Here is a 25,080-nt window from a genome sequence, read left to right on the forward strand (position 1 = left end):
TTGTTAGAATTATCTGTAAATTACTATTCAGTTCAGTGTCCCACAGGGTACAATCAAAGCACACAGACACTCTGCACAGCAACGGAACACATTCTAATATATATGCATCTGACTAAATAAACAGACAAGGTCACCAGGTTCAAAACTGTACGTGGGTCTTGATGAACTGAAATGTATCACTCCACAACAATTACATAGATTTCAAGGATCTAACATTTAAGATCGAGTTCAGACTTGCACTGAGAGATTTCTTTCTTCTTCAACAATATTGAAATGTGAATATGTAACTGTCGGCTACAACATCTTAAAGTTATAGTGTCAAGTCATGAGACCAGTTTATAATATACTTGTTTAGTCTTTCTTTAAAAATCTGCATTAAATCCCTGTCTTTGCTGTTAAGAAGCTGTTTTTTTTCTGTAGGCCTATATATGTTTTTCACACATTAAATAAACAAGGAGAGGTATTTAGCACACACTGTATATTCCTCACATTTAATTGGACAGAAATTCAGTTTGCCTGATAAAAGGCCCTCCAACAACAATTCATCCATTTGTTCAAATGCACATCTGGACCAATAGATTATTATTTTGTGGCTCAACTCTGGTTGGGTTTACTAATATAAAATTGTACCACCATAGTAAATGTATTTTGCTTTTTTCCCTCTTTTTTTAATGAATGAACATGGTAATACATGCCACATATCATCCTATTATAAAGTTACACTGGCCATTTGATTATTTTAAGTTACATGAAGTAGGTTCATACATTTATGTCCCAAACATTATTAGGGCAACACTTTACAGTAAGGTTACATTAACTACCATGTAATTAGATATCAATAATTGTTTACATAGTTACATAGGAGCATAGCAAGTTTATGTGTAGTTACACTTCATTGCGGTTTAGTGCTACAAATTATTATCCAACTGAAACTTGGTATGGGGGAGGTTGGGTCTTCCAGGAGTGCATGGATGTTAACAGTGATCTTGTTTTGGTGACACAACCTTCAAACATCCACTTAGCCCTTACACCTCTGCCCCATATTGTACCTTCTTACATTTTTGTAATGACCTATACAGCTAAGACTGGGTATCATTTAAATTCATGGCAAATGGACAAATCCTATGACCTGTCCTTACAATATTTTTTTCACAATGCAATTACTATGTAGTTACACAGTAGTCAATGTAACCATAATGTAAAGTGTTACCATGATTAGTAGTTACAGTGGTGGTCAACTTTATGGATAAAAAGCCATGTGATTTTCTTTTATTTCCTGACAACCATCCAGTGATTTGAACAGTTCTCACAAACACTCCTCACTCATTCACAGCCTTCACTCTTTAGTTCCACAGTACAAGTGATTTGAACATTTCAAATGTTAGGCTACAGTGACGGAGCAAGATGTCATTAATCTAGCACTGCAATGACGAATCCAGTAAAGCAGTCAAATGTGGTTGAATGATCCAACAGTCACACCATAGAAGCCACAACAGACACCTGTAAACATGTCATTTTTTATATGTACATTATTCCTTGCAATCATTTGAAGGATTTGTCCTTCTTAGTCTTCTTACTCCACGATGATAATCTGTTATAATAATGCTGAACATGTTCCAGGCCTCTTTGTTCCAGACTCCATTGGCATCAGCAGTAAAACATTCAGTATGATCAAACATACTGTAGTGTGTGGCTACTCAGCTTATTAATCAAACTCGCTCTTTATGATGCCAGAATTTCAAAATCCCCAAAAATATAGCAGCACTTGAAAATCGTTGAGGGAAAAAACAGTAACAAATGTTCTGAAGTAACTCTAAAGATCAGATCAATGCCATAATCTGCTAAACTAATCTATTGGTGGCATACAGTAAATCTGTTTGTGGCTCATTCTTCCAATCTTTCTGAATTAGTCTGAAAATGCTGCACATATATGCACTCACCGTCTCTAAACAATGACATTAAAATCACATACTGTCTATCGACTTGCAGAGGCTACAGGTAATGTTTGACATCAAACTCAGCACACAACACAAATGTATATAGGCAGTCAAATTAGTTCAATGTACAACCACACTGTTTAGGTCTAAATTGATGAATAAGAACAATAAATTAACAAGCGTGTATAAAACCAAGTTTTATCAGTATTCCTACACAGTTAAGATTTCATGAGGAGGCCTCGGAATCAGAAGGGCCAATATTTGGAGTATGAAACGTCCATTTAGTTTGCACTTACTTGCAGTGCAGGCCTATGTAGTCAGCAGCATTCTGCTTTGACATCACTAATGACTGAGGATGGTCCAGGCTGGTTCATCTCTGCAATGTTTGCTTCTTTATCCACAAAGCTATCCTGCGTTCATGTGTTGCTGAACCTTTCAGGGTGAGTCCAATTAGGTGTCCTAGTCAATTGCCAGATTGCTTAATAGTAGGTAAATCATTGCATTAACCTGCTGGTAGCCCTTTGCAGGACATCCTGTTTGTACTGAGATTTCTAACCTCCAGTCCACCACAGGAATTAGCAAACTATTTGTGAATTGATTGTAGAGGATGACCCTTGAGAACTGAAACCCAGCTCATTAGATCCAGTGTGTGACTAGTAGATAGAGGGGGGTTATCTCACTCTTGGGCTTGCTCCTTGAGCTTGTGTTCTGCTCCTCTCTCTTACCAACCGTCTCTGGAGGAGGGGATCCCTCTCTGAATTGCTCCTCCCAAGGTTTCTTCCATTTTTTCTCCCGTTGGGAGTTTTTCTGGGAGTTTTTCCTTGTCATCCTTGAGGGTTTAGGTTGGTTGAGGGGCAGTTCTATGGGCGTATGTGAAGCCCTCTGTGACATGCTTGCGTGTAAAAAGGGCTATACAAATACATTTGATTTGATTTGACTTGCTATTGCACATTGGATCACAGTTCCTTCTTGAGACTGAACCCCGTATGTCACAATCCCAAAATATGCAAGGAAATCACTAAGAAAAATATGCAATGCTCACATTATGGGCATTTGGCATTTGAAGATCTTGTTGTGAAACAATGGTGTTCCTCATTAAAATGTATAGAATGGTATAGTGTCAGAAACAAAAATTAGTATTGCATTTGTAAAATAACCCAGCAAATGTCAAAGCTTTCAAAAATAATATTCACACCATTATCCATGGCCATCCAACATTTCCATCTGTTTGTCTAAATCCAAATGATGAAGGAAAGTTTTGATTAAACAAAACACTTTGAGAAGGTCTTCATTTACAGAGGAAATACAAGAAAACCCGAAAAAGTAGAATACTGCCAACCCCCAACCAGGTTTCCTTTCTCCAGTTTGAGGTAAACCTTGTCCTCTTTATCCAGATAGAGCAGGACTCCATTGGTGGCAGCCTCCCGTGTCACGTCTTTGTCACCGGCGAAGGCTGAGATGACAGGTTTCCCATTCAACATTAAGTTCACCTGCAGGATACAAGCAAAACAGCTTTCAACTCAAGAGTGATTTAATGACAAGAGAAGGATCATTTATTTCCTATTTTAGTTAGATATGTGACAGGATACATTTACAGAATGTCTTGAAAGCAAATACTTTCCAATGTTCCTAGTATTCTAGAGGAGTATGCATGTCATGTAGGGAACAACGGTTTGCATCTGAAGACTTGAAATGACAGTGACGGTTGAAACAAAGAGCCACACACAGAATTGCAAACAATGACAGAGTGCATACTGTCACAGGACCTATAAGAAAATGTAGGGTTTCCAAGAAAAACAAAATTACAGAAACTACATTTTAATAGATGTGCCAGAAAGGTTAGCCATACCTGAATGGTCTGGCTCTGGTACACTTTGATAACATGAAAGTTGAAACTGTAGATTCCTTTTCTAGGTGACAGAAATACTGATTCCAGAGTGAAGTAGTTGCCTATATTCACAAGAATCTGGAAAAGAAGCACAGATACATTTTTTGATTAAAAAACATTTTCCACGCAGTTTTTTTCGGGTCAACACTGATCACAGTCTCAGTATGCTACAGCGCCATTATTTTAAAATGAATAACCTGAAGCAGGATAATTGTCTATGCTGTTAAGATGTAGATGAGGCGTAAAATGTTGAATGGCAATAGGGTAATAATAGCTTTACTGAACTTTGAAATGTCATGAAAGTATTCTTACAATAAAGTGTGGGCAAAATGAACGTTCTGTTTTATTGTTTAATAAATTGATTAATCGTCTTACTTGATCAAAGTATATGATTCTTGTTTTATTGCTCATCTCCGATGGTTCATGGTTGTTGCTCCGAACTGCAGAGAAAGCCACCTTGGAGTTCGCTGCGCGCACAGAGATACCGAGTGGAGAAGACGAACCCTTCCAATCCATAGTCGGATTTGAGTCGCAAACCACAAGACACTTGCCCTCTAGGACAATTGGTTCTGTGTCATTCTGTGCTGCCACAAATTCCGATATCATAGCCCAACTGAGCAGTAGGACAAGAGAGTTTAGCATTGCCTTGATTAACAACCCCATCTTAAAGATGCTCTGTATCAAGTTGCGAGTTTCCACTAGCCCTCAGTCGCAGACGCCTCTGACGCTGTGAAATGTTCTCACTGGATCCAGCAGTTTGCTACATCGGATGAAAACATATATAATTTTTTTTCTAAATCTTTATCTTCAAACGATGACAGCTGGTGTAAGAGGTGATCCAACCAATGATTTAGTCTTTGCCACATTTTAATAAGTTTTACTTTTGAAAAAAGAGAAAACGCAGAAATGAAAGCGCGTTTTAGTCTGACATAAAAAACGTAACTATCTCCGACCGGTTTGAAGCCCATGCTCTGCGACTCATTATTACGCACACGACTGTAGCCTACTATACGTGGGTGATGCGCTACGTAATTCGTGCGGCTTGTTTGTCCACTTAGTGCACCATGATTTTGACATCATTAAACAGCATTAGATCATATTTCATTGTTAATTGTGTTGACATATTATATATGACTTTATATAGTATGACAAACCCAAAGTACGTTCAATAATTTAGTTAGAACAGAATAGCGAAGGCTACAGCTAAATTATTGAATCAAACTATAAAACACACTTGTGTAAGTATAATGGAACGTCTTTACAAATGTGGCTGTTTCCGAGCAGTTTACCAAGGTACATAATATATCTGAAGACGGTGATATTAAATCGTCACAGTCATTGAACTATGCCATCTTCAGTTAAATATAGCCTATAGACCTATGAACAAAATAATATCTAATGGCAGTTTTATCGATGTTTCCATCGAAATATGATGTTTCACATGATGGTCAATACAATTAATGGCATTCACCCAGACGTCCATCCGTGGACTTGTTGTTAGTACAGGCCGGGATATGGATGTTTGAAAAACGAATTAATCATTGGCATAAAGCTTGAACTCCAATAATCCATTCATTCACTATCCCAAAGCTATCATATCTCCAATACCAGCTTTATCTTATCCCATTTATCTTATCCTCAAAATGACATTTGGTTAAGGTAGTAGAATCTCATTGTGAGACAGTTATATAACAACTGAACACAAAGTAAGCAATGTAAGGCAGCCTACAATAAGAGTGTGTCTTTAGAATGTGAGTCCTTACATGCTGTAAAGAGTTGATGTGAAACTGCTGCAGTAGCATGTATCCAGCAGATCCTAAAAAAGGATAGTGTCGATATCAAGTGAGTTTTAAGATAACTTCAGGGAGACTTGGAGTGGCAAAGGTGAGAAAAAACAATGTTTCAGATTACATCAGTCACATAACATACATACCAACATTGTAGGAATTGCTATGTAATTGCATGGTATTAAAGGTAAGGGGTATAGGTTTTTACAAAGAGTAATAAAGCATAGGAAGGAAAGGTGTTAGGGGTAAGTGAATTTTTCTCTAGCAGTTCTTATGTAACTACATGTTTTTATAATAGGTATTCACAACCAGTTACATACACACTGTTGCCCTATACAGTATTTTTCTCTGAAAATATTTTTTTTTAATTAGGTCCAGAAAATGTCAAAAATACTTTTGGAGATTAAAACAACATTGAAACCCAAAGAGTCCCTTGTCATCTTGTCTCTTCTTGCATAATCTGCCCTGAAAAGCAACCATCAAATTCTTTCCAACAAGTTAGGCTTTACTTTTCACTAGATTTTTCTCATTCAAAAGGTGTTTTAGTGCTACTGTAGTCTATTAGGTTGAGACCGTGAGCATGGTTAACTGCTAATACAGTACACCCTGTCACCATCGAGGGAGGTAGAATTATGTCAAGAAAGTTAGATTTTTGTCTAAAAACTGTTTTCTCATATTGAATTGAAAAAAAAAAACTGAGACAAGAGCATGACTCCCTTAACAGCCGAGACTCCATTCAGCTGTTGTATTTTCTTTTTGGTTTAATTGGTTGACATCTTTATGTTAAGGAGTGCTACATCTGTTATGTAGAGAGCATCTGAATCATCTCTCCTGGCAACACTGTTTTCAGTTCATGGTTTGGAAATGTGAAATGAAAGGATGCTAACAAGAATTCAGCAACATTCAAGCAAATTAAAATAAATCTATAGTACTTGAAATCACATTATCTTAGCACATTGAGAACTATACATACAATAAAGAAAAACTTGCTCTTTGATTTGCTCTTATTAGTCACCACATATATTCAGGTGCAACAAACAAAAGAAAATTGCAGACAAATGATGAGATGTAATGAGAGGTACAAGTCATCTTGTCAAGGTCACATTTTATTAAATGAATTGTCTTTCATTTCTTTATTATAATATTGTCCATTCTTTTCTAAGTATTTTTTAAAGATATATTCTAAACAGAATGTTTGTTTTTGAAGTGTACTGTGTGAATCACCCAGCATGGTATCCTGGGTGATTGTAATCTCTTACAATCTTTAGCAATGTTTCTATCATTGAAGTTATTTGCTCTTTTTAAGCACTTATAAAAATGATGATGATGTAAAAAAAATAAAAATAAAAAATAAAAAAGAAGTACACTTTCAACAAATAGAATATCTTCTTCAATCACTGCTGGACTTGCCATGATTAAAATGTCACACAAACATAGAAAAACTCTGAGACATGGAAAGTTACAAAGAGTACCATTTCACCCCAGATCCATTTAAAGAATCGGTTGAGGATAAAGGAAAGATATCACAGATGGCAGATAACACAGATGTTCCCCTGAATCAGAGACTCTTGGAGACGTTCCTGGACTCTTGGAATAGAAATGGTGTCCCTAAACAAGGTTAGATAGAGCGCCTGCATGTTTGGAGTAAATGTTAACTCAAATGGATCTTTTTCAGCTGGCTTCAGGAATGTTCTTTGTTGTTTTGTTCCCATACCAGCAGACAGCTGTGGACAATAGCTAGCTCTGGCATATCCATAGCGTTCATAAACATTTTGCAAGATTAACTCAATTATTCTTTAAATCTGTTATCATCGATTTGTTCTACATTGTAGACGACAAATAATCAATCAGTCCAAAAATCACACACTGTACCTGCAAGATAAAATAATCAAACACAGGAGAGTTGACATATTTACAAAATTGATTTTCACTGAGAAGGTATTCCCCAAGTCCAGATATGTAGCTGCTATTAAACACAGCTGGCAGCTAAACCTGCAGCTGTGCTAAAATGCTAAAGGAACATGAAGGACGTTGAATCCAAATACTTAATTGAAGAACAGGGATGTTCAGAACACAACACAAAACCACAACAGTCCATGGGGCATCACTAGAATCAACTAATGCCTATGCATACAAAATGTATAGCATTAAGATGTAACATTGAAAAAAACAATACAATCACAATATTTCACCTAGTAAATTGTTTTAGTTAATTGTGGTGTACAGTTTGCTGTACCAGCAATGAATATTGGTATCTTGGTTTGAGTTCATTAAGTTTTAGCTACGAGCATGTTTATAAAGGCTGAAGGGCACGCACAGATAGACAGTTCTTAAAGGCAGACAGCACGTGGCAGGCCTTAGTGCATCACTGTTAAAGACTGGAAGGGCCACATGGGGCTTCACTCCCCATACTAAAAAGACCAGGTCATTCACCAGTCATTCAGTACGTTTCATCACAATGCATTGAAGGGTTTACTCCCATGCTTATTGAATGGGGATATCTCCCTTTCTTACATCACATCTAACAGGCCAATTCTTCAGATTTGTGAAATCACGTAGCATTCGTATAAAGTCATCCTTGAAGGACACGGTTAACAACAACAGCAACAACAAAAACGACAGCATAGCCTCTAACAATACCTAAAAGAATAGAAAGTGATTTATATCATTTGAGCATGTGTCCTCTTGAAGTCACTGATGAATTGGCACACCAAGCCAAAGAACTCCTGGGAGTCTTGATCCAGTGACTCACCAAATTTAACCTTAAGGAAAGAACAAATACAACATGTAGTTATATATGGATATGAGTCTCCAGTGATATGTTCAATTTTATAAGGGATACTTTCTGAAATTGTGATAATGTTTTATACATGCCTGCCCACAGTAATTAACAAATTAGACCGATGTATGAGGTTAACTGATGTCTGCCTTGAATGCATGACCCTACATCCAAAGCTCATTTGTCCTAATGAACTGACAGACTGCATGATCATGTATCTTTTAAACAAGGCAGACTTGTCCCTCTGAATGCATCCCAACAATGATGTCAATAGTCACATCACCACTAATCTGAACTACTAACACAGAGAGTTACTAATAAAGAGAGTTACTAATACAGAGAGTTACTAATACAGATAGGTACTAATACAGTTACTAATACAGAGCGTTACTAATACAGATAGTTACTATTACAGTTACTAATACAGAGCGTAACTAATACAGAGAGTTACTAATACAGATAGTTACACAACCTCTGTGCCAACGTTTGTCACACTGTTCATCAGTCAATACTCTTAAGATAAGAAAATTAACTTTGCATGATGGAGGTTCTGTTTGTTAACCAAGTGTCAGTGTTTTGGCTGCCTGTCTGACTGTTGCACTTTTCTTCGCAGGAACACAGGGAAGGTTCTGATAATGTCAGATATACAAGGTTTAGTCTTCTCTTTCTCTCTGCTGTGCTGGCTCAGGCTGCTTCAGGCACATTTTATTGGTGTGTGTGCGCAAGTGTGTGTGTCTGTGTGATAGAAAGTTTAGAGGGAGGGGAGGAATGTAATAGTGGAGCCACTGTAACACAATTTTGCACCTAGCTTGAGGCTCAACTCCCACCTTTTCAGGTTTCTTAAACTCAGCAAAGACAGGTAAACTGTGATGATACAATCTCATATTTGAATGTAAGTTTTTCCTCAACAATATTCGTCTGTTTGATCAGCTATGTGACCCTGATATATTTTTTTTTTATGGATTCCATTTCAATGCAAAAACACTCTTTCTTAAGTGTAAACATATGTGTGTATAAAGTGTGTCGATGAATTTCAAGTCTGTCTGCCACTAAAGAAAGCGTTTGAACTAGTGGAATACAAGCATTTTGAAACAAGAGTAGGTGACCTTGAGGACAACATTTTATGAAATGTACCATACATCCTCCTCCACTACTCTACAGTGGGGAGATAAGATGAAAAACTACTGAAAAGTCTGGACCAAGGCACTAAAAAACATCCATCTTGCAAGCTGCACAACAAAGATATTGAAATAATAACTCAGGGATTACCAATATGTCAGTGTAGAGTTTCTTCATCTCTTCACATCTTTTTGTCAACAGAGAGAGATCTGTTTTGTGCTTCTCAATTGCCATCTGGCATGTGGGAAAAAATGGGTAATGAATGTTACTGGTACGCTTGGTTATTCAGTAGGATTCAACATCAAGTTAGCTATATTTGTCTTGCAAAACAGGGGGTCATTGCTACCAACAGCTGAACCTTGTTACAGAAATGTACAGTAAAAATAACTATGTTGAAGGTCAATCAGCATTTGAAAATAGGGTTAGAAAGTTAGAATACAATTGAAAATAGCCCAGGTTGTTTCACCTTCAGGTCTTTGGAGAACTTGACGTGTTGCTCTCCTGAGTTTCTCTTCTTGTAACCTTTCCTGTATTGAATGGCCTTCTGTAGCTCATTCTTTACAACTGGAAGGTGACATATTTGGTCATTCTTGAAATTGTGTGTCTGCTGTCTAATACAGGTAAGAGGAATATTCCATAACTGCTTCTAAATCTCAAAGAAATTCACGCATAGCACATATTAAATTTGTTGTTGGCATTTGGCGCTCTTCTGTGTTTGTGTATGTTTCTGACCCCTGCTGAATTTCCCTTTGAAGGATAAATAAAGTTGAAAGTTGAAGTTGAAGTTGAATGGATGCCAACTAAACAAATCATTCAACAAGCTATTCATCTAATCTCGTGATCACTTCATTATAGCTGGTGTTAATCTATAAAAAGCATCTCACTTTCCAAATGTCTTTTGCACTGCAAGATAATGAAATGTATCAGTACTGTTGGCAGCAACACTTCTGAACATGATAGCAAGACTGATAGACTTACCATCCACTTCTGCGGTGAGGCCTTTAATAGAAGCTGTGCAAAGAACAGAGAAACACAATGAATGGTTCCACAAAACTGTTCCAATTGAAAGCTACCAATTTTCAGCCTTTGATCAAATCTTGATTAGCTAATACCTCCTGGGACAGTATCGAATTCTGTCAACTCTTGGAAAAAGGTTGCCAAGCCGGGTGCCTGCAACATGAGCTGCTCCACAAGGGCATGCAGCAAGGTGAACTTCTTCTCTTTCCCACGCAGTTGGGAGAGCTGGGGAGAAAACAACACTTGAAAAAAAGCGTGACTGAGGGCCCTGTCCACTCAGGTGTCCACTACACCAGGTTTGGAACCACACTCATGATAAAGCCTAACACTTTGAAAGTCGCAAAGATTTCCTTTAGGCCTACTGGTAGATGCTTGGGTTTGGAGAGGAGAAAGTTGTAGGGTCAACCCCTGTGAGGTACACCAGATGTTTTGAAAAGGCTTGATGTCTTTCTAACCAAGCACAAGACCTTGGACAAGTGCTAGAGAAGAATGCATGAATTTTTCCAGCTTGGATGTGTGCAAGGCCATTACACAAGAAGAATTGAATCCCAACAAACAAACCCAGCTTTTCACTCTGTGAGAGTACAATATAACATCAACAATTTCTACATTTACCCTTGACCTTAGGATTAATTGATGTGTTAAGCCCCTTGGATGTGTGTGTTTTCTTGCATGTGTGTGTACATGAGACATAGAGCAAGAGCCAACAATACAATTGTTAGCACTGGTGGGCTTAAACTGTATTGGAATGGATTTTAAAAAATGAGTGAAAAAATGCGTCCATATCTAAGATGGTAATGATATAGCTCAAATGCAAAGCTATGCTTCACATTTGCTGGAGGCTTTAACATGAAATGCAGCTGCTAGGGAAGTGGCCTAATCCTGTGACAGGAGTCTTTTCTAGGTTATTCTATTTACCAATTTGAGGTCGAGGCCAGTCCCCAAGGACGATACTGCAAAATATGCACCAAGTATTGCCTGAGTAAAATAACACAGATGCAAGAGAAGAAAACCTCTACAGTTCTTCTCTTTTACCAACATTCAGCAATTAATTTGGTGGAGGTCTCAGTCTAACTGTAATGTTCTCTTGCACAGCACAAAGTACCAGCTGCTTTGAGATGGCATGAAAGTCTATAGTACAAAACAGTGCATTTAAAACAATGTATTCAAGACAGTGAATCTTATTCAACAAGGTGTCCGAAAACATTCAAAAGTTTGATAGGGTCCAGTGAGGTAGAATTTATGACTGTGCCTGCCAGAGTTGGCTCACCTCCCAGCCATGGGGCCACCGATGGGCCAGCCCTGGCGAGAAGTTCCATTTCACATGTGTAACCAGGCGGTGATGCAATCACCTGTGTGTCAGACACACCAGGGGAATGACCTGAGTGGACTCAGCTGACCGCTAAGGATGGACGCTAACAAATTGGAATGGAGGAGGAAGAGAAGTCCCGTTGTGTATGTCAATGAGACGTCTTATTAGCCCAGCGGCTACACACTCCATCAAAGGTCAGATAACAGCAGAGGAGCCTACTTTAGTTAAGGACGAGAGGCGGAATCCCTTGGCCTTTCCCTTCCCCGCGTTCTCATTCAGGTAATTGCCAATGGCGAGGAGGTACTCCAGCACGGAGACAAATGACCTGGAGCTCAGCAGCTGCATGCACATTTGGATCTTCTGGTTAATCAGCTGAAAGACAAACACAGAGGTTCAGAACAAGTCATTTCTCTCTAATCCATCTGCACACTTGCTTGTTTCATATCGCAGGCAGCTGGGAATTGAGCTGGGAATTGAGTAGAAATAAGTTCCTTCTTTCCCAAATTCATTTGAAAACTTGAGCAAGTTTGAATTTCACTGTATTTCATTTGAATGCAACATTAATCATCATAATGATATAAATCTGCAACCTAAAATTGAATTTTGAAACATTGTTTACAATAATTTATGTATATTTATTAATATTGATAACCATTTGTATTTGTTTGTAATACAGCCTCCATATTTTATAAAGAGAGTTAGTCCTAAATCTTATTGGCCTGTGGAAACATCTGAGACTTAAGTCCAAGGAGCACGGTCTGACACAGGATGCCAACCATATGCTCTAGTTCAAGAGTAGCCTCCCAGCAACCTCCAGTGGGACAACCTGCAGTCTCACTGACTCAAAACACATGGATATGCAGATCAGCTCCTCATACAGGGCATTTTTCTACTCTCAGGAACACAGTTTGCACAGTTCACACTTTCTGAAATGCCAACAAGGAATTCAGGCTGAGGGTCTCCTGGCCCTGTGAGGCTGCTGTTCAGATCTGATTTCTTACTTAAGCCACAAACAGCAGGGGCTTAAAGCATCAACACAATATTCTAAGGAGGAGAAAGGCGCACAATACAGAGTAAAATGTGTCATTCTACCGGCAGCGCTGAGCGGCGGAAAGTCACACCTTGAGTGTGCAGAGAGAGGTTCCCTGGGAGGTGACTTCTCTATGTTCCACCCTAGTGCCCTGCCTGTCAGATGGCAAGCAAATCCTCCTTAATGTTCCAGGCTTAACTAGTCTGCGATGTCAGAGAATCCAAGGACTTAAACTGTTTTGAGGAGGAGGAAGCCCTAGTCCTTCCTTGTGTAGACAACACATTGTATTCTGAGATAGCTGCATCAGTTGAGAATTGAAGATTACCTTTTTGGCAGACCACCTGTTCCTAGGGCTCTGTTCTACAAGCCTATTTCCACACCTCTAAAAAGTAAACTACAATGAGGCAAGAAGGGAAAGGTCTTTGAAAATATCATTATTCCCATCATAAATCTTGTTTAATCAGTACATACATTTGAAGCCTTAAAGTAAGAAGGACTGGACAAAAGAAGGACTGAATGAATAATTTCACTGAACAAAATGTAGGGTTGTCAAAATGAAAATAAGCAGTTCCTTTACAATATATGGAATCCTGTCCTAAATACCAGTGCTGCGTTCTGTAAAACTAAAAGGGATGCACTTAAAAATTACTTTGCCTACACCTTTTTCTGTGGTTTTTCTGTGAATTTTAAACCACCCAGCAAGAAATGGGTGGAATTACTTAAAACATGTATTCCCCCTTCTCCTAATGTAAAAAGCTTTTGAGATTTATATAATATTGTTCAAGCGTTTTGATACTTTACTACAGGAGAAAAAAAAAAAAACTTTTGCTTAGGTTTGTTTTAAGTCTCTCAGGGCCTCATTTACTAACAGGATTGCACCCATTTCAGGCGTAAAATAGCGATTTCTACCGTCTTTTAACGGCGCGCTAATTAACACTAAAGGGCGGTGTAAGGCGCTGATTGCCCAACGAGGATCCGGTTTGACAAATACCACGCAAAATGCGGAAATACACCGTGCGCTATTTGCGGTTGGGCTAAGGCGCAGATTAAGCTGCAGTCGCAATGTTAGTAAATGAGGCCCTCAATGAACATAGGCTAATACCCACAGTCAACAACTGATTACTAACAAAGACAAATTAGCAATGTTGTCAATGTAAATTACAGTACACATACTATATGCCTTGCAAATGAGATGCAAATAAAAACGAAAAAGCTATAAGATATGATTATACAGATATAATCAAAATCAATCAGTCTGTTAGTTAATCAGTCAGCAGTCTTGTCCTCTATCCATCCATGCATCCACTCACCAGTTCACCCTCCCATCTACCCTTCCATCCACCCTTCCATCCATCCACCGTCCCATCCATCCCTACATCTTTCCATCCATCTATCCATCCAACCTTCCATCCATCCATCCACCCTCCCATCCATCCCTACATCTTTTCAACCATCTATCCATCCATCAACCCTCCCATCCATCCCTACATCTTTCCATCCATCTATCTATCCATTCATGAATCCATGAATCAATGTATCCGTCACACTATGATACAGTAATCAGCTAACTCACAGGCTGCATGTCCTTCATGCTGTGGGGAAGTTCTCTCAGAGTCAGCAGCAGGTCCAGCTTTGTGCTCAGGTATGGAATTTTGCATATCTGAAGGGGACGGGGATGTGGACACATACAGCACAAGCACACACAGTACAATTACAATATAATCACACATAATTCAACCTTATTGCCATATGTTTATTCAAATTGTTGTAAGCTGTCTGTCTGGGACATGGTTTATGGAGTGTGGCGAGCTTGCTCCTTCCTACAGACTAGGCTGTAGTGACACTGAAAGCACAGATTACCTCTGCTTCCAGTAGAACTCTGTGAGGCCATCGCTGGCCTGATTTAGCAGAGAAACTGAAGGCTTGACACGTTGAAACGATTGGCTGAGCTGCCTAGTCGACCTTTAGGTGGGTGCTAACCTCTAATAAATCACTCTGGCTTGTCTCACTGTTTCGTTCATGCTCAGGTGGCTCCCCCAAAAGTAAAAGGGCCTTTGGTGTGACGGATGTGTGGAGGTGAAATTAGGGTTAAGGTAAGCCAATGAGCCCAGCAATCATTCAGATATTTGGAGACATCCCCAATAGGATCATTCTTTGTTATAAAGAGAGCCAGCAGAGACTATGCTTTTTATTTACCTTTTTAACTAAACAGTATTTAGCTAGCTTCTAAATTGTTCCATAAGAAATCTAAATAGTACATATCCTGTTGGTATGTATGTATTCGGTAATCCCTAAGCCACGGCATCTTGCATCCAAGACTTACCCATTGCAGGAGACGACATGAACTGTCTTTGCAACATCTCGTTTCTCCATATAGGGATTACCATACTAGGTGAACATGAGACTCATCACTCTGGGGGCGCTGTGCACGACTACACAAGACACAAGATGCCCCACCCTGGTGGGAAGTGTCAGCGTGCCTCCCATCATACCCTGCTACATTCTGTCAGATGTTCAAATACAGAACTGTAGACTGATCCTACTCTGCTGCATCTACCAGCCCTCCTGTCCATTACAGAATCCATCACAACACATGCAGGATGTCAGTGACCTATTACAGCAGGGACTAAAGGTTAATTAGAAAATGTGCCCATTCCAGGTATCAGTCGTGTAGGTGACTGACTGGCTACAAGAGATGATGACTAACTGCACACTAGGAACACTGAGGAAGTCGTTAAGAAAATGTACCTGTTATCTTACAGTAAAAGTCAAAAATGACCGACCAGTATGTTTAACAGCAAAGAAAACCTTCAATTGTCTTTCTTCAACTAGAAATTTGACTACAGTAATCCTAAAAGTTCCTCCTTTATAGGAATAATTGGAGAATCGTTTTGGAACCCTGTTTACAGTAGCATGGGTAAGCGTGTGACACAAAGCCTTACCTCCATCATGTATTGGTCAACTATATGCAGATCAGATACTGGTCCCTTGTGAGATGTGTACATTTCCACGTCATCCAAGGTTGGTACATATCTATAACAAAGCAGAAAGAATAGATTAGACTGGGTTCTCTTTTTAAAACATACTTGAGATCTGTATCATGTGTTTGTCATAAGACATGGTTCTGGCATGATGGTTAACACTCAGGGTTTTGGAGCTCGAGCATACTATTTTGAAACTTTGAATATTCTCAAAGACAACTTTTAACCCAAGTGGAGCCTGACAGAGGGCCAGGTGGGTCATCTTTTAGGTTAGCTTCCAGCTTAGAAAAGATAACAGGTGAGCTAGTGGTGTATAAAAAGAACTGAGAAGTAGGACAGTAGAAGCCGAAGTTTTCTGATGCTATCATTTGTCTCCTATTGGACTCCCTGTCCTCTGGAAGTACAATATACTTTGCTGAACTCCAGTGGACCAGAGAAAGGCGAGTGATTAAAAGCCAAGTAGCTTTGATGGCCTTAGTCAGGTCCAGTGAAGCTTCAGGCCCATTGATGCCATCCATTTTTTTGCACTAAGTTTGAACCCAGACTTCCAAAATGGTCTCAACTACTGTAATTTTACTGAGCTCTAAGTCAAAACCGAGCCATTCACTTTTTCATGAACCAGGGGAGTAACTGCTAGAGTAGCTACAGTATAGCAGACTGTCATTAATATTGCAGAACCTGTTGGGAGTGGTTCTATCAAGACTGTATTCCTCAGGCCTACGCAATGCCACATTAAAATATATATTAAGTTTTCATAGAATAAATATAATCTTCCACGCGGGTACATTAGATCAACGTTCTTCTGGCAGGTCAGCCACTGAAGGCTCAGAGGATACGACTGCAAAGGCATTTTACCAGCTTTCAGTGCTATACCCCCGAGGGGAACTCAATAGTGTCCATCTCCTCAAATACCTCCTTATAAAATTTTCAATAGTTAGCTGCTCTGGTAAAAGGTTCTGGCATCTGCTCTTTAGTATTAGCAGAACATTGTAACCACTACTGATTGCACCCTCTCACCCCCTCCACCTCTTCTTCACGTGAACTAACAGTGACTTGACTGGTTTGGCATCGTAGGTTGCCCTGCCTGCACCAGGCACTCAAACACTTTGTTGTTAGGCGAGCCTTAGTTTTTAATAATTCTTGACTTTTTGTGCTTGGTTTCTTCTCTTCCATTCATATATATATATATATATATATATATATATATATATATATATATATATATATATATATATATATATATATATATATATATATATATATATATATGTATATATATTTATTTACTGTAATACTGCATATATCGTATATGAGCAGATAGTGTGTAAGGTGGGCTAGTGAGGTGTGAGTGAGAGGTGTTTCTGACAAAACAGCTCACCTCCTCAGGGATGTAATATGTTCATCAGACAGCCCCCCATCGTCCTCATTAACTATTAACAATTTGTCCTTCAGCTCTCCTGGCTGCACTGGAAAACTTTTAAGGAAAATGTCTGTGGGAACAATAGGAACCAAAAAAATCAACACCATCAATGGCACATGAAAGTATTGTTTTGACAGCCCCTCCCTCTTACCTGCGACGAAATAGCTCCAGAAGCATTTTGAAGACAAAAAAGTGATTTGCTTACAGTAATTACCCTCAAGAGTCTTTGGGGAATGCAATAATTTGCATTTCATCAACTCAGATGTGATTTTTTTGTTATACCAAACAACCCCTGTGTATGCAGGATCCGACAGATAGATCTTTCATTAGCACACTGTGCAGTGGCACTTTAAAAATAAAGGAATTCTTGTGACTGACGGATTTGTGATGTGATTGAATGGCTTTTCAAGGATACATGAAAAAAAATAACTACCAGTAATCTGCAAACCCTTTAGTTCCTCTCTTGTGAATTTGCATGTGTGGAAAAAATGTGATAGGCCAGCCTGAATTAACACCAAGGTGAACAAATGTATTCAAGCATCTTGTTATGTATTTTTGTTTTGTTTCTAAGGAGAAGCAAAGTTAAGCAGTAAAAAAAATGATTATTTCCTATAAGGAAATGGTAGCATTGATAAAAAGTGTATGTTGACAAAACTAATAACAGACACTAAAACCAAAGAATACATCCACCCATTCAGATTTTGAGAATTCAGTTCTGACAGAGACTAATCCACTAACAAATAAAAAAGGGTTGAAAGACAGGCTAGAGCAATTTTGCCAGTGCATTTATCAATCCTTCACAAAAAGGCTATGGCATAATTCTCCCCTTGAGGCCTGCTATAGGCTTTTAAGTCAAATATTAAAATGCAGCAACACCACATTAGACTTCCTCTCACGATTTTGAAAATATGTCGAGTGCTAGTGTCCTCTAAAGATTCAGAGTAGTTTAAAAGCAAAGCTGCCATTTTGCAATGCTGTCCCGTTTTTTCACAACCTGGACAGGAAAAACAGTTGCACAAGGGGATTGATCGGTGGTTGGACAGTCTGGTAGTTCTAATCCTGACAAATAAGGTTATGGAGACAGAGAGTACATCCCACTAGGGGGCACATGGCCACAGGTGTAGAAGCCAGTCATTTTTTCAGTCATCGTCCATTAGACAAACGGTATTAGTGCTTTACAAAACCTTGGTTAGGCAGGCAGTTTGCAAGAGCATGCAAAAGTTCTTATGTTAAATAACTATATTAATTAGATACATATTTAAAAGAAGCGCATGGGCCAGTTCTGGGACTTCACTGAAGCCTTTGTGACCCCACTGAACATTCACTTATAAAAGGTGTATACATAGATTCATAGATACATAGATACATAGAACTGCACATAGTCATAAGGTTAGCAACTGATCCCATGTCTGGGCCCTCCATATAAAGCTCTAGTATCTGCAAAGAATGTGTTCCCCATAAATATCTCATATATGACATTCTCTCTACAGGGTGGAATGCAGCCCAAACTGTTCCAATGAGAATGTTTGTGTGAGAGGAGAGAGGAGCGTGAGGTCCATTCGCAAAGGTGCTGTAGACAGCACAGATTTACTGCACTGCAACAAACAAGTCAGTCATGCTAATGTTTTCAACAGGTTCTGGTGCATAGCTCCAGGATGGTTGACTGTGATAAGGCATTACACCTGTACATGCACACTTTATTGAATGTTGGAATGCTACACAGCCCAAGGAGGTAAAGGAGGTAAATTCCATCCTGCAATACTAAGTACTGCGTACGTGTGTTTATGGTGGGTTCCAGTTCCACACCCCCTGCAGGTTATACCCCTGTACTACTATGTGTAATGCCTTGTGGATTCAGACCCACACCCCATGTATGTAGCTTCAGATGAAAGCATTTGTTAAATGTAATTGTTAAGTTGACTTGAAGGAAAGAAGGCAAATATAATACCCAGCATCTTTTTCTTCCTGTGTTGATTGTCTTCCTGCACTTAGCTACAGTGTGTTCTACGTGTGTCACACAGCCCTTGGAAAGACACTTAGAGAGGCTCCAGCCTGCAGAGATGACCAGCTCATTGCCATAGGGGAAAGGCTCTTAATCTCATCATACTGCCACCTGGATGTAGCCGTCCATGTTGATCTGCTTGAACGTGCCACTGCCAGCAACAGGATGTACTTGACATGACATCAACCTGTATACATGTGTCAGGTTTGGCGCTGTGACAGCTCAACAGAGCTAAGAATCAATGAGAATGGTTGATCACAAATCTATAATTCCCTAAATGAACTGTCGCTAGTTTAGGGTCCATTGGACATTGTCATGCATTCTGATTCCTTGCTAAGGAGGAAAGCATGAATAAACAGAGTAGCTAGAGATTGGATGAATAAAGAACACACATTTACCAGGCTTCTGCAAATTAACATGCAAAGCTCATCTGTTCTACAACTAAGTCTTGCAAAAAATTAAAAAATCCCTTCAATTGTGTGTGTGTGGTTTTTTGCTTGCGTGCATTTGTGTGTGTGTGTGTGTGTGTGCTATTTATTTGTTCCCTAAGCCTTTAAATTTCTTTCAAGCTTGCGGCAGAGAGATGAATAGCCTGGAGATGGCCGCAGGCAATTGTCACCATGCGTACTCTTGACAGAGACGAACCTTCCAGGTCAGGTTGGAGTAAACCTGTAGTGTATTCTGTCCTATGGCAGACCGATACACATCCCCCCCTGCGGTACACAGCCATCCATATTTGATGTGCATGTGCATTCTAATTGTGTCGCCAGCCAACACACTTGTACTGATTCCCTCTAACAACTCCGCATGGCATCAGAGACGCGAATCCCTTCACAGATTCTGTGTCACATTTAAGACTGGTGAGACCTCAGCAGACATCGCTCCCTCTCCCTGGGTTCACTCCTTCCACTATTCAAGTCACAAACTCACAGAAAGCCAACAGGGGAAAGTCAATGGGTGAAAATGTTTCACATCTCCACAATACTTCTCACAGTGACAAGCTACTGCCCCCAGACACACAGTCATCTAAATTCAAAACATTCTAAAGTCAAGAATTTCTACAGACAATGCCACTTGCACAGTTAATAGGTTTCATTAGTACAAACTTGCATGTTATTAAAACATTAAAACCAGGGACATATACCCCTTTTATCTTCAACTTTTATGTTAAAAGGTTTACTAATAATTATTCATTTGATATAATCTGACTGCATAATCAAATGCTAACGTTACTAATAATACGGAATGAACTCATCAATTCTGTATTTTGTTTTGTTTCTTGAAAAAGGGGTACATGGAATCTTTACAAACTAGAAAAGGAAAACGTTCTTTTACTAGTGTTACAAGTTTCTTATAAGATTAGTTATTCTATTGTTATAAATGGTTCTATGGTCTGCTTAGTGTTCATGCTAAAGCTTGGATCACATTTAATGTATTTGGACAAAGCTATTGAACCTTCCTTCCTTATTGTGAACTACTGTCATCTAGTGGTTCCACACAATAACCACACAATAAACCAAAACATTGATATTCGTTACTACTTACTGAAATTGTGTGCAATCTTCTGGTTCAGCATGATGTGGACTTGATTGTTACTAGCCTCAAACCCACCAATTCTTCCCCGATCTTGTGTTGCAAATTCCTCATGCAAGCGAGAAATGTTGATTTCAATCTTGCTATTCCTTCCTGCCATCCAAAATGATTTTTCAATCTGTTGGAAATATCATATATCACCCAAAGTAAAACATGAGTCTGAAAGTCTCTCTTCACAGTGTTGGGGAACTACAGAGACACAGGACAGAATAATTTCCAACAGTTTGACAACAAATGTGAGAGTGAAGTGAAACTGATAATTTGGTAATAAGCATTCTGATCCCTAACATCAAACTTTATATTTCTTTAACATGTTGGATTACTGTTATAAAACTACAGTAAAGGTAGCCTGTGAGGTGATAAGTTGTAGTAGACATACCTTGTCTGAACTAACAATATCCCAGTGAAAAGCCTTGGTTCGCTCGGATGACGGCTTAAATACGAGGTTTGAGGGAAGTGGTGGCGGAAGTGGGATGTTTGGGGGAGGGGGCGCTTCCCGGGAAGGTAGGATTCGGACAGGAGAGGTGGGTATCAGGACCGGCCCAGGAGAGGTGGGTACAAGAACAGGCCCAGGAGAGGTGGGTACGAGGCCATTAGTAACAACAGGAGTTGTAGGTGTGTGGCAGCTGGATGAACTGACAGTTAAGGCATAGCTAGGGTTAGTAGAGCTGGGACTAGGAGCATCAGAAGTAGATGCGGGTATTTGCAGAGTATTAGAGCCACGCCTTGCAAATAATGCCAGTGGTCTACTGTGGTCCCTCTCTTCTCCGGATCGCAACAGATCCCCATCTGAGGAAAAGTTGCTCGCTGCTTCGCTAATTGTTGACCTCTCGTCAGTGTCACCAGAACTGTCATAGACTTGTTTGGCCGCCCTGTCCTCATTCATGGATACACACAGAGACTTTCGTTTCCACTCCAAGCACAGGTTGTCTATGGCAAGGACCCATTCATCTCTCTCTGTCTGTACAGCCTCTGCACTCTTCACCGGCTCGTTCCCAGGGACCCGAAACCTGTAATTCATCATCATAACTGTCATTACAGGAACTTACCTTAAGGGAACTTTTCTCATTGGTGTTCAGACGATATCTAACACACATCATACCCTTCAGATATATGATTTTACCTGTCACAAAATACAATTCATAGACGATTGTATCAAAGTTGTAATATCATCTAAATATTTAACAATTTTCAAGAAACTGCCAACTCATTCAGAGTGAATACTATTAAAGAAAATCTGACATGGTCCACCAATACAACACTTCTATAACTATGTTCCTGTGCCTCTGTGCTTCTCTTAGCCTTCACACCCAACTTGACATTCCTCAGTACCAGGTTATTCAGGCTCAACTTACTGGTGCTCGTTCTTGTGGGTGATCAGGGTGAAGGTGTCAAAGCTGGGTTGTTTCTCTACACTGGTGTCTCCGTCTGAGAGGTGAATGACGATGGATAAGGGTGAAGTTGAGGGGACGTCGCTGTCATCAGATGCCACTCGTCTGATGGTGGGGACCAGGGTCAGCTGTCCAGGGCGGAGCTGCGCCTCGTATCTTGAACACATGCAGAATATGATCAGGACAGGACCTGTGGTTTTCAATGGCCGTGTGACTCAATACCATACTACAGCCTTATTGTTGAGGTTAGTTGGAAACTAGGGAGTTTCACCAAGACGTGTGGGACTGTTCTCAAAAAGTCATCAATGATATTTGACTATTGAGTGTAAATTGCTGTTATTACAAGCTAAGACATGCATACTTCACCCATTTAAATGATGCCAATCCGCCTCTGTGCATCAAAAGTTGGCCCACCCGAATGCTTTTTGGTGCTAAAGGTTGTCCGTGGGTCTGAACAGTGTCCTCTACTGGATTGATGTATATATTTCTGTAGATTATGGTGTTCACAAACTGCACAATCTAGGGCAGAAAAACAAAATAAACAGAGGGGATTATGGAGTAGGTTCAAGTTGAGCAAATCACCTCAGCAAAAAGCAAGGTGCGTGACGTCCTTTTGTGACCATATCATTAAAGAGGTTCAAATATAGATGTTTCCTTATTACAGAAAGTAATGTTACCTGTCTATGACAACCCCTGAGGTTTCCTCTTGATGACATACCCTTGCTGCATTAACTCGACATACTGTAAAACTGAAAGGATAATACCAGAGACCTTCCGGCATTCTGTACCTCTCCCTCACCTTGTGTTTGTCACACAGAGAAGTGGCCTCAAGCTCGTAATCTTGGTGTCCACGAAATGAGATGGAGAACCTGGCGCCTGCTCCGTCTTCACAGCTCTTCACACACTCGAAAGACAGCTGGTGCTTGATGATTCCCTTTTCTATGCAGCACACCATCTTAGTGTTGAAGTCAATCTGAACAGAAGGACTCGATTAAAGGCAGGGTAGGCAATATTATTGAGGAGCACATTTTGTCATATTTGCTCAAATAAACTACACATCCTGATTGCAACTAATAAATCTAAAGGGTTCACAGTAAATTGACATCAATCCGATATCTGTGGGCGTCGCAAGACTGTGGTAAAGACAACCAATCATTAAGGTTGGACAGGCACTAATGATTGGACAGCATTCAGACCAAATGCAATGATTGGATGGGTTACTTGTCTATCTGTCTACCACCTCCTGGGCAGTAGTCAGGCAGCAAGTTCATGTGTTTTGGAGGAGTGGCTTTCAAGGAAAAGGGGTGGGATATTTTGAGCTCAAATTTATAGGTTAGCAAAACTTGACAATTCTGGCTTTAAGGTCATTTCATAGAACTGAACACATAGTGTCTTGGTTATGACTGTTCTTCAATTTTACCCAAGTCCATAATTCAGATGAACGAACCTGAAGAATACACTTTTGCCACTTGCGGTTGTGACGGCGGACACTGAAATTGTGCTGTAAGACTTCCTGGTCCTGTAACCGAGACAATGAAATTTACTTACACTAGCAATGCTTTCACTGAGTAAACAAATGACACTCCCTTGTAACCAACAATAAGAAAGAACGGGGACAGGCAATGTCTACCCAGGCCTCCCTAACATATTTGGCAGAATAACAACCAGTCACTGAGAACTGGTTTACAGAGAAAGCGATCCAACAAGAAATAGTCTGTATTGTTGTCAGCTTCCAAGTAAGGCCATCTAGCATCAAACACATTCCATTCAGTACCTCCACAGACTGGCTTTGCTGCTTGAGCAGCAGCTGCTCCCTGTCCCTTTGGGCCTGGTCCAGGGCATCCTCAATGGTCAGCTCCCCATTCTTCACCTTGTTCATAAGGATCAGCTGCATCTCATTGCTCAGCTGAGAAGAGGCAACCAAAGCTTAAAAGATCATAACTGTTATGTTTTAGAAAGTGGTCCATTGATTAGGTATGTCATCTGTTGAGAGGAATTTTTATCTTGCGCAATGCATCTGAAAATGTTGTTGTTGTTCCTGTAACATCTATGTTTGGTTTCCTCTTGACTTACTTCCTCTTTAAGCAGCAGACAATAGGGTTTCAATTCACAATCTGTGTCGGTTCAATACTCAGAAGAATGTCACACTTTGAACATTTGTTTTGAACCCAAGCTACAGAGATTTGTTGTTATAAGAATTTCTAACTTGCCATTGAACAACCAAGCAATTAAACTGCGACTAAGACTAGGTCGACAATAATACTTGGAACTGATGTACAAAGTATGTGCGTTTAGAAAATGTGTCTGTGAGCTTTCTGCTAAGTAGAGTGAAAGGTGGAGAATGTGAACATATTTTACCTGTGGTAAATTCAGGCTTACGTTGTCCTTTTTCCTTAGTCCTTTAACAACCAACATCTCTGTGGTGCTGCAAGCATCTAGTCCATGCAAAACTCGGAGATGTATGGAATTTTAAAAGCAGGTAAAACTTAGGTGTTCTTCTTTTTTGTCATATGTAGAACTATAGATGAAGAAAAAAGATTCACATGTCTCACTAGCACCACCCACTGCAAGATATCAGGTTTCACTTTTCTACACTCAGTACAGGTAAGTTCCTCAGGCCACTCCTATGACTACAATGCCAGTTTTCTGGCAGGTGGAAACTTGTTCCTCTTTTTGGTTGAAAACTGGTCAAATACCCGAGGAGAACTATAGTTTGAAGAAGAACATTTATTGGGTAATTGCCTTGCAGTGCTGACTCACAGGAAGGTCCTGCGTTTGATTACTGTTGGGAGCATGTCAGTGCTCAGGTGAGCTATTTCCAGGG

The 25,080-nt window shown here is 39.7% G+C and overlaps 2 protein-coding genes across 2 annotated transcripts; both read right to left on the reverse strand.

Moving 5' to 3' along the window:
* Positions 1-598: 598 nt before the first annotated feature.
* cbln4 (cerebellin 4 precursor) lies at positions 599-4,760 on the reverse strand. The gene is made up of 3 exons (XM_084680122.1): positions 4,201-4,760; positions 3,787-3,903; positions 599-3,427 (listed from the first exon to the last, which is right to left on the reverse strand). The coding sequence occupies exons 1-3, from the start codon at positions 4,486-4,488 to the stop codon at positions 3,230-3,232; spliced, it is 603 nt and encodes a 200-aa protein (XP_084536248.1). The 5' UTR covers positions 4,489-4,760; the 3' UTR covers positions 599-3,229.
* A 1,950-nt stretch (positions 4,761-6,710) lies between these two features.
* LOC146251839 (uncharacterized) lies at positions 6,711-24,754 on the reverse strand. The gene is made up of 17 exons (XM_084680386.1): positions 24,615-24,754; positions 24,031-24,162; positions 23,704-23,775; positions 23,056-23,229; positions 22,618-22,775; positions 22,221-22,412; positions 21,245-21,875; positions 20,818-20,983; positions 17,229-17,340; positions 15,812-15,902; positions 14,443-14,529; positions 12,059-12,211; positions 10,623-10,752; positions 10,489-10,521; positions 9,977-10,074; positions 9,661-9,744; positions 6,711-8,374 (listed from the first exon to the last, which is right to left on the reverse strand). The coding sequence occupies exons 1-17, from the start codon at positions 24,669-24,671 to the stop codon at positions 8,273-8,275; spliced, it is 2,472 nt and encodes an 823-aa protein (XP_084536512.1). The 5' UTR covers positions 24,672-24,754; the 3' UTR covers positions 6,711-8,272.
* Between the last annotated feature and the right edge of the window lie 326 nt (positions 24,755-25,080).

This window comes from Hypomesus nipponensis, chromosome 18 (assembly GCF_054491055.1).
Source record: "Hypomesus nipponensis isolate SF chromosome 18, ASM5449105v1, whole genome shotgun sequence".
NCBI classification, from domain to species: domain Eukaryota; kingdom Metazoa; phylum Chordata; class Actinopteri; order Osmeriformes; family Osmeridae; genus Hypomesus; species Hypomesus nipponensis.

Excerpts from the sequence above, each read along its gene's own strand:
- cbln4 (XM_084680122.1), bottom strand. The coding sequence starts at position 4,488 with ATGGGGTTGTTAATCAAGGCAATGCTAAACTCTCTTGTCCTACTGCTC. Across the intron at positions 3,904-4,200 it reads GAATCATATACTTTGATCAA|ATTCTTGTGAATATAGGCAA; the intron begins GTAAGACGATTA and ends CTTCTTTTCCAG. Across the intron at positions 3,428-3,786 it reads ACCAGAGCCAGACCATTCAG|GTGAACTTAATGTTGAATGG; the intron begins GTATGGCTAACC and ends TGTATCCTGCAG.
- LOC146251839 (XM_084680386.1), bottom strand. The coding sequence starts at position 24,671 with ATGTTGGTTGTTAAAGGACTAAGGAAAAAGGACAACGTAAGCCTGAAT. Across the intron at positions 21,876-22,220 it reads ACCCACAAGAACGAGCACCA|GTTTCGGGTCCCTGGGAACG; the intron begins GTAAGTTGAGCC and ends GATGAATTACAG. Across the intron at positions 14,530-15,811 it reads TTGACCAATACATGATGGAG|ATATGCAAAATTCCATACCT; the intron begins GTAAGGCTTTGT and ends CGTCCCCTTCAG.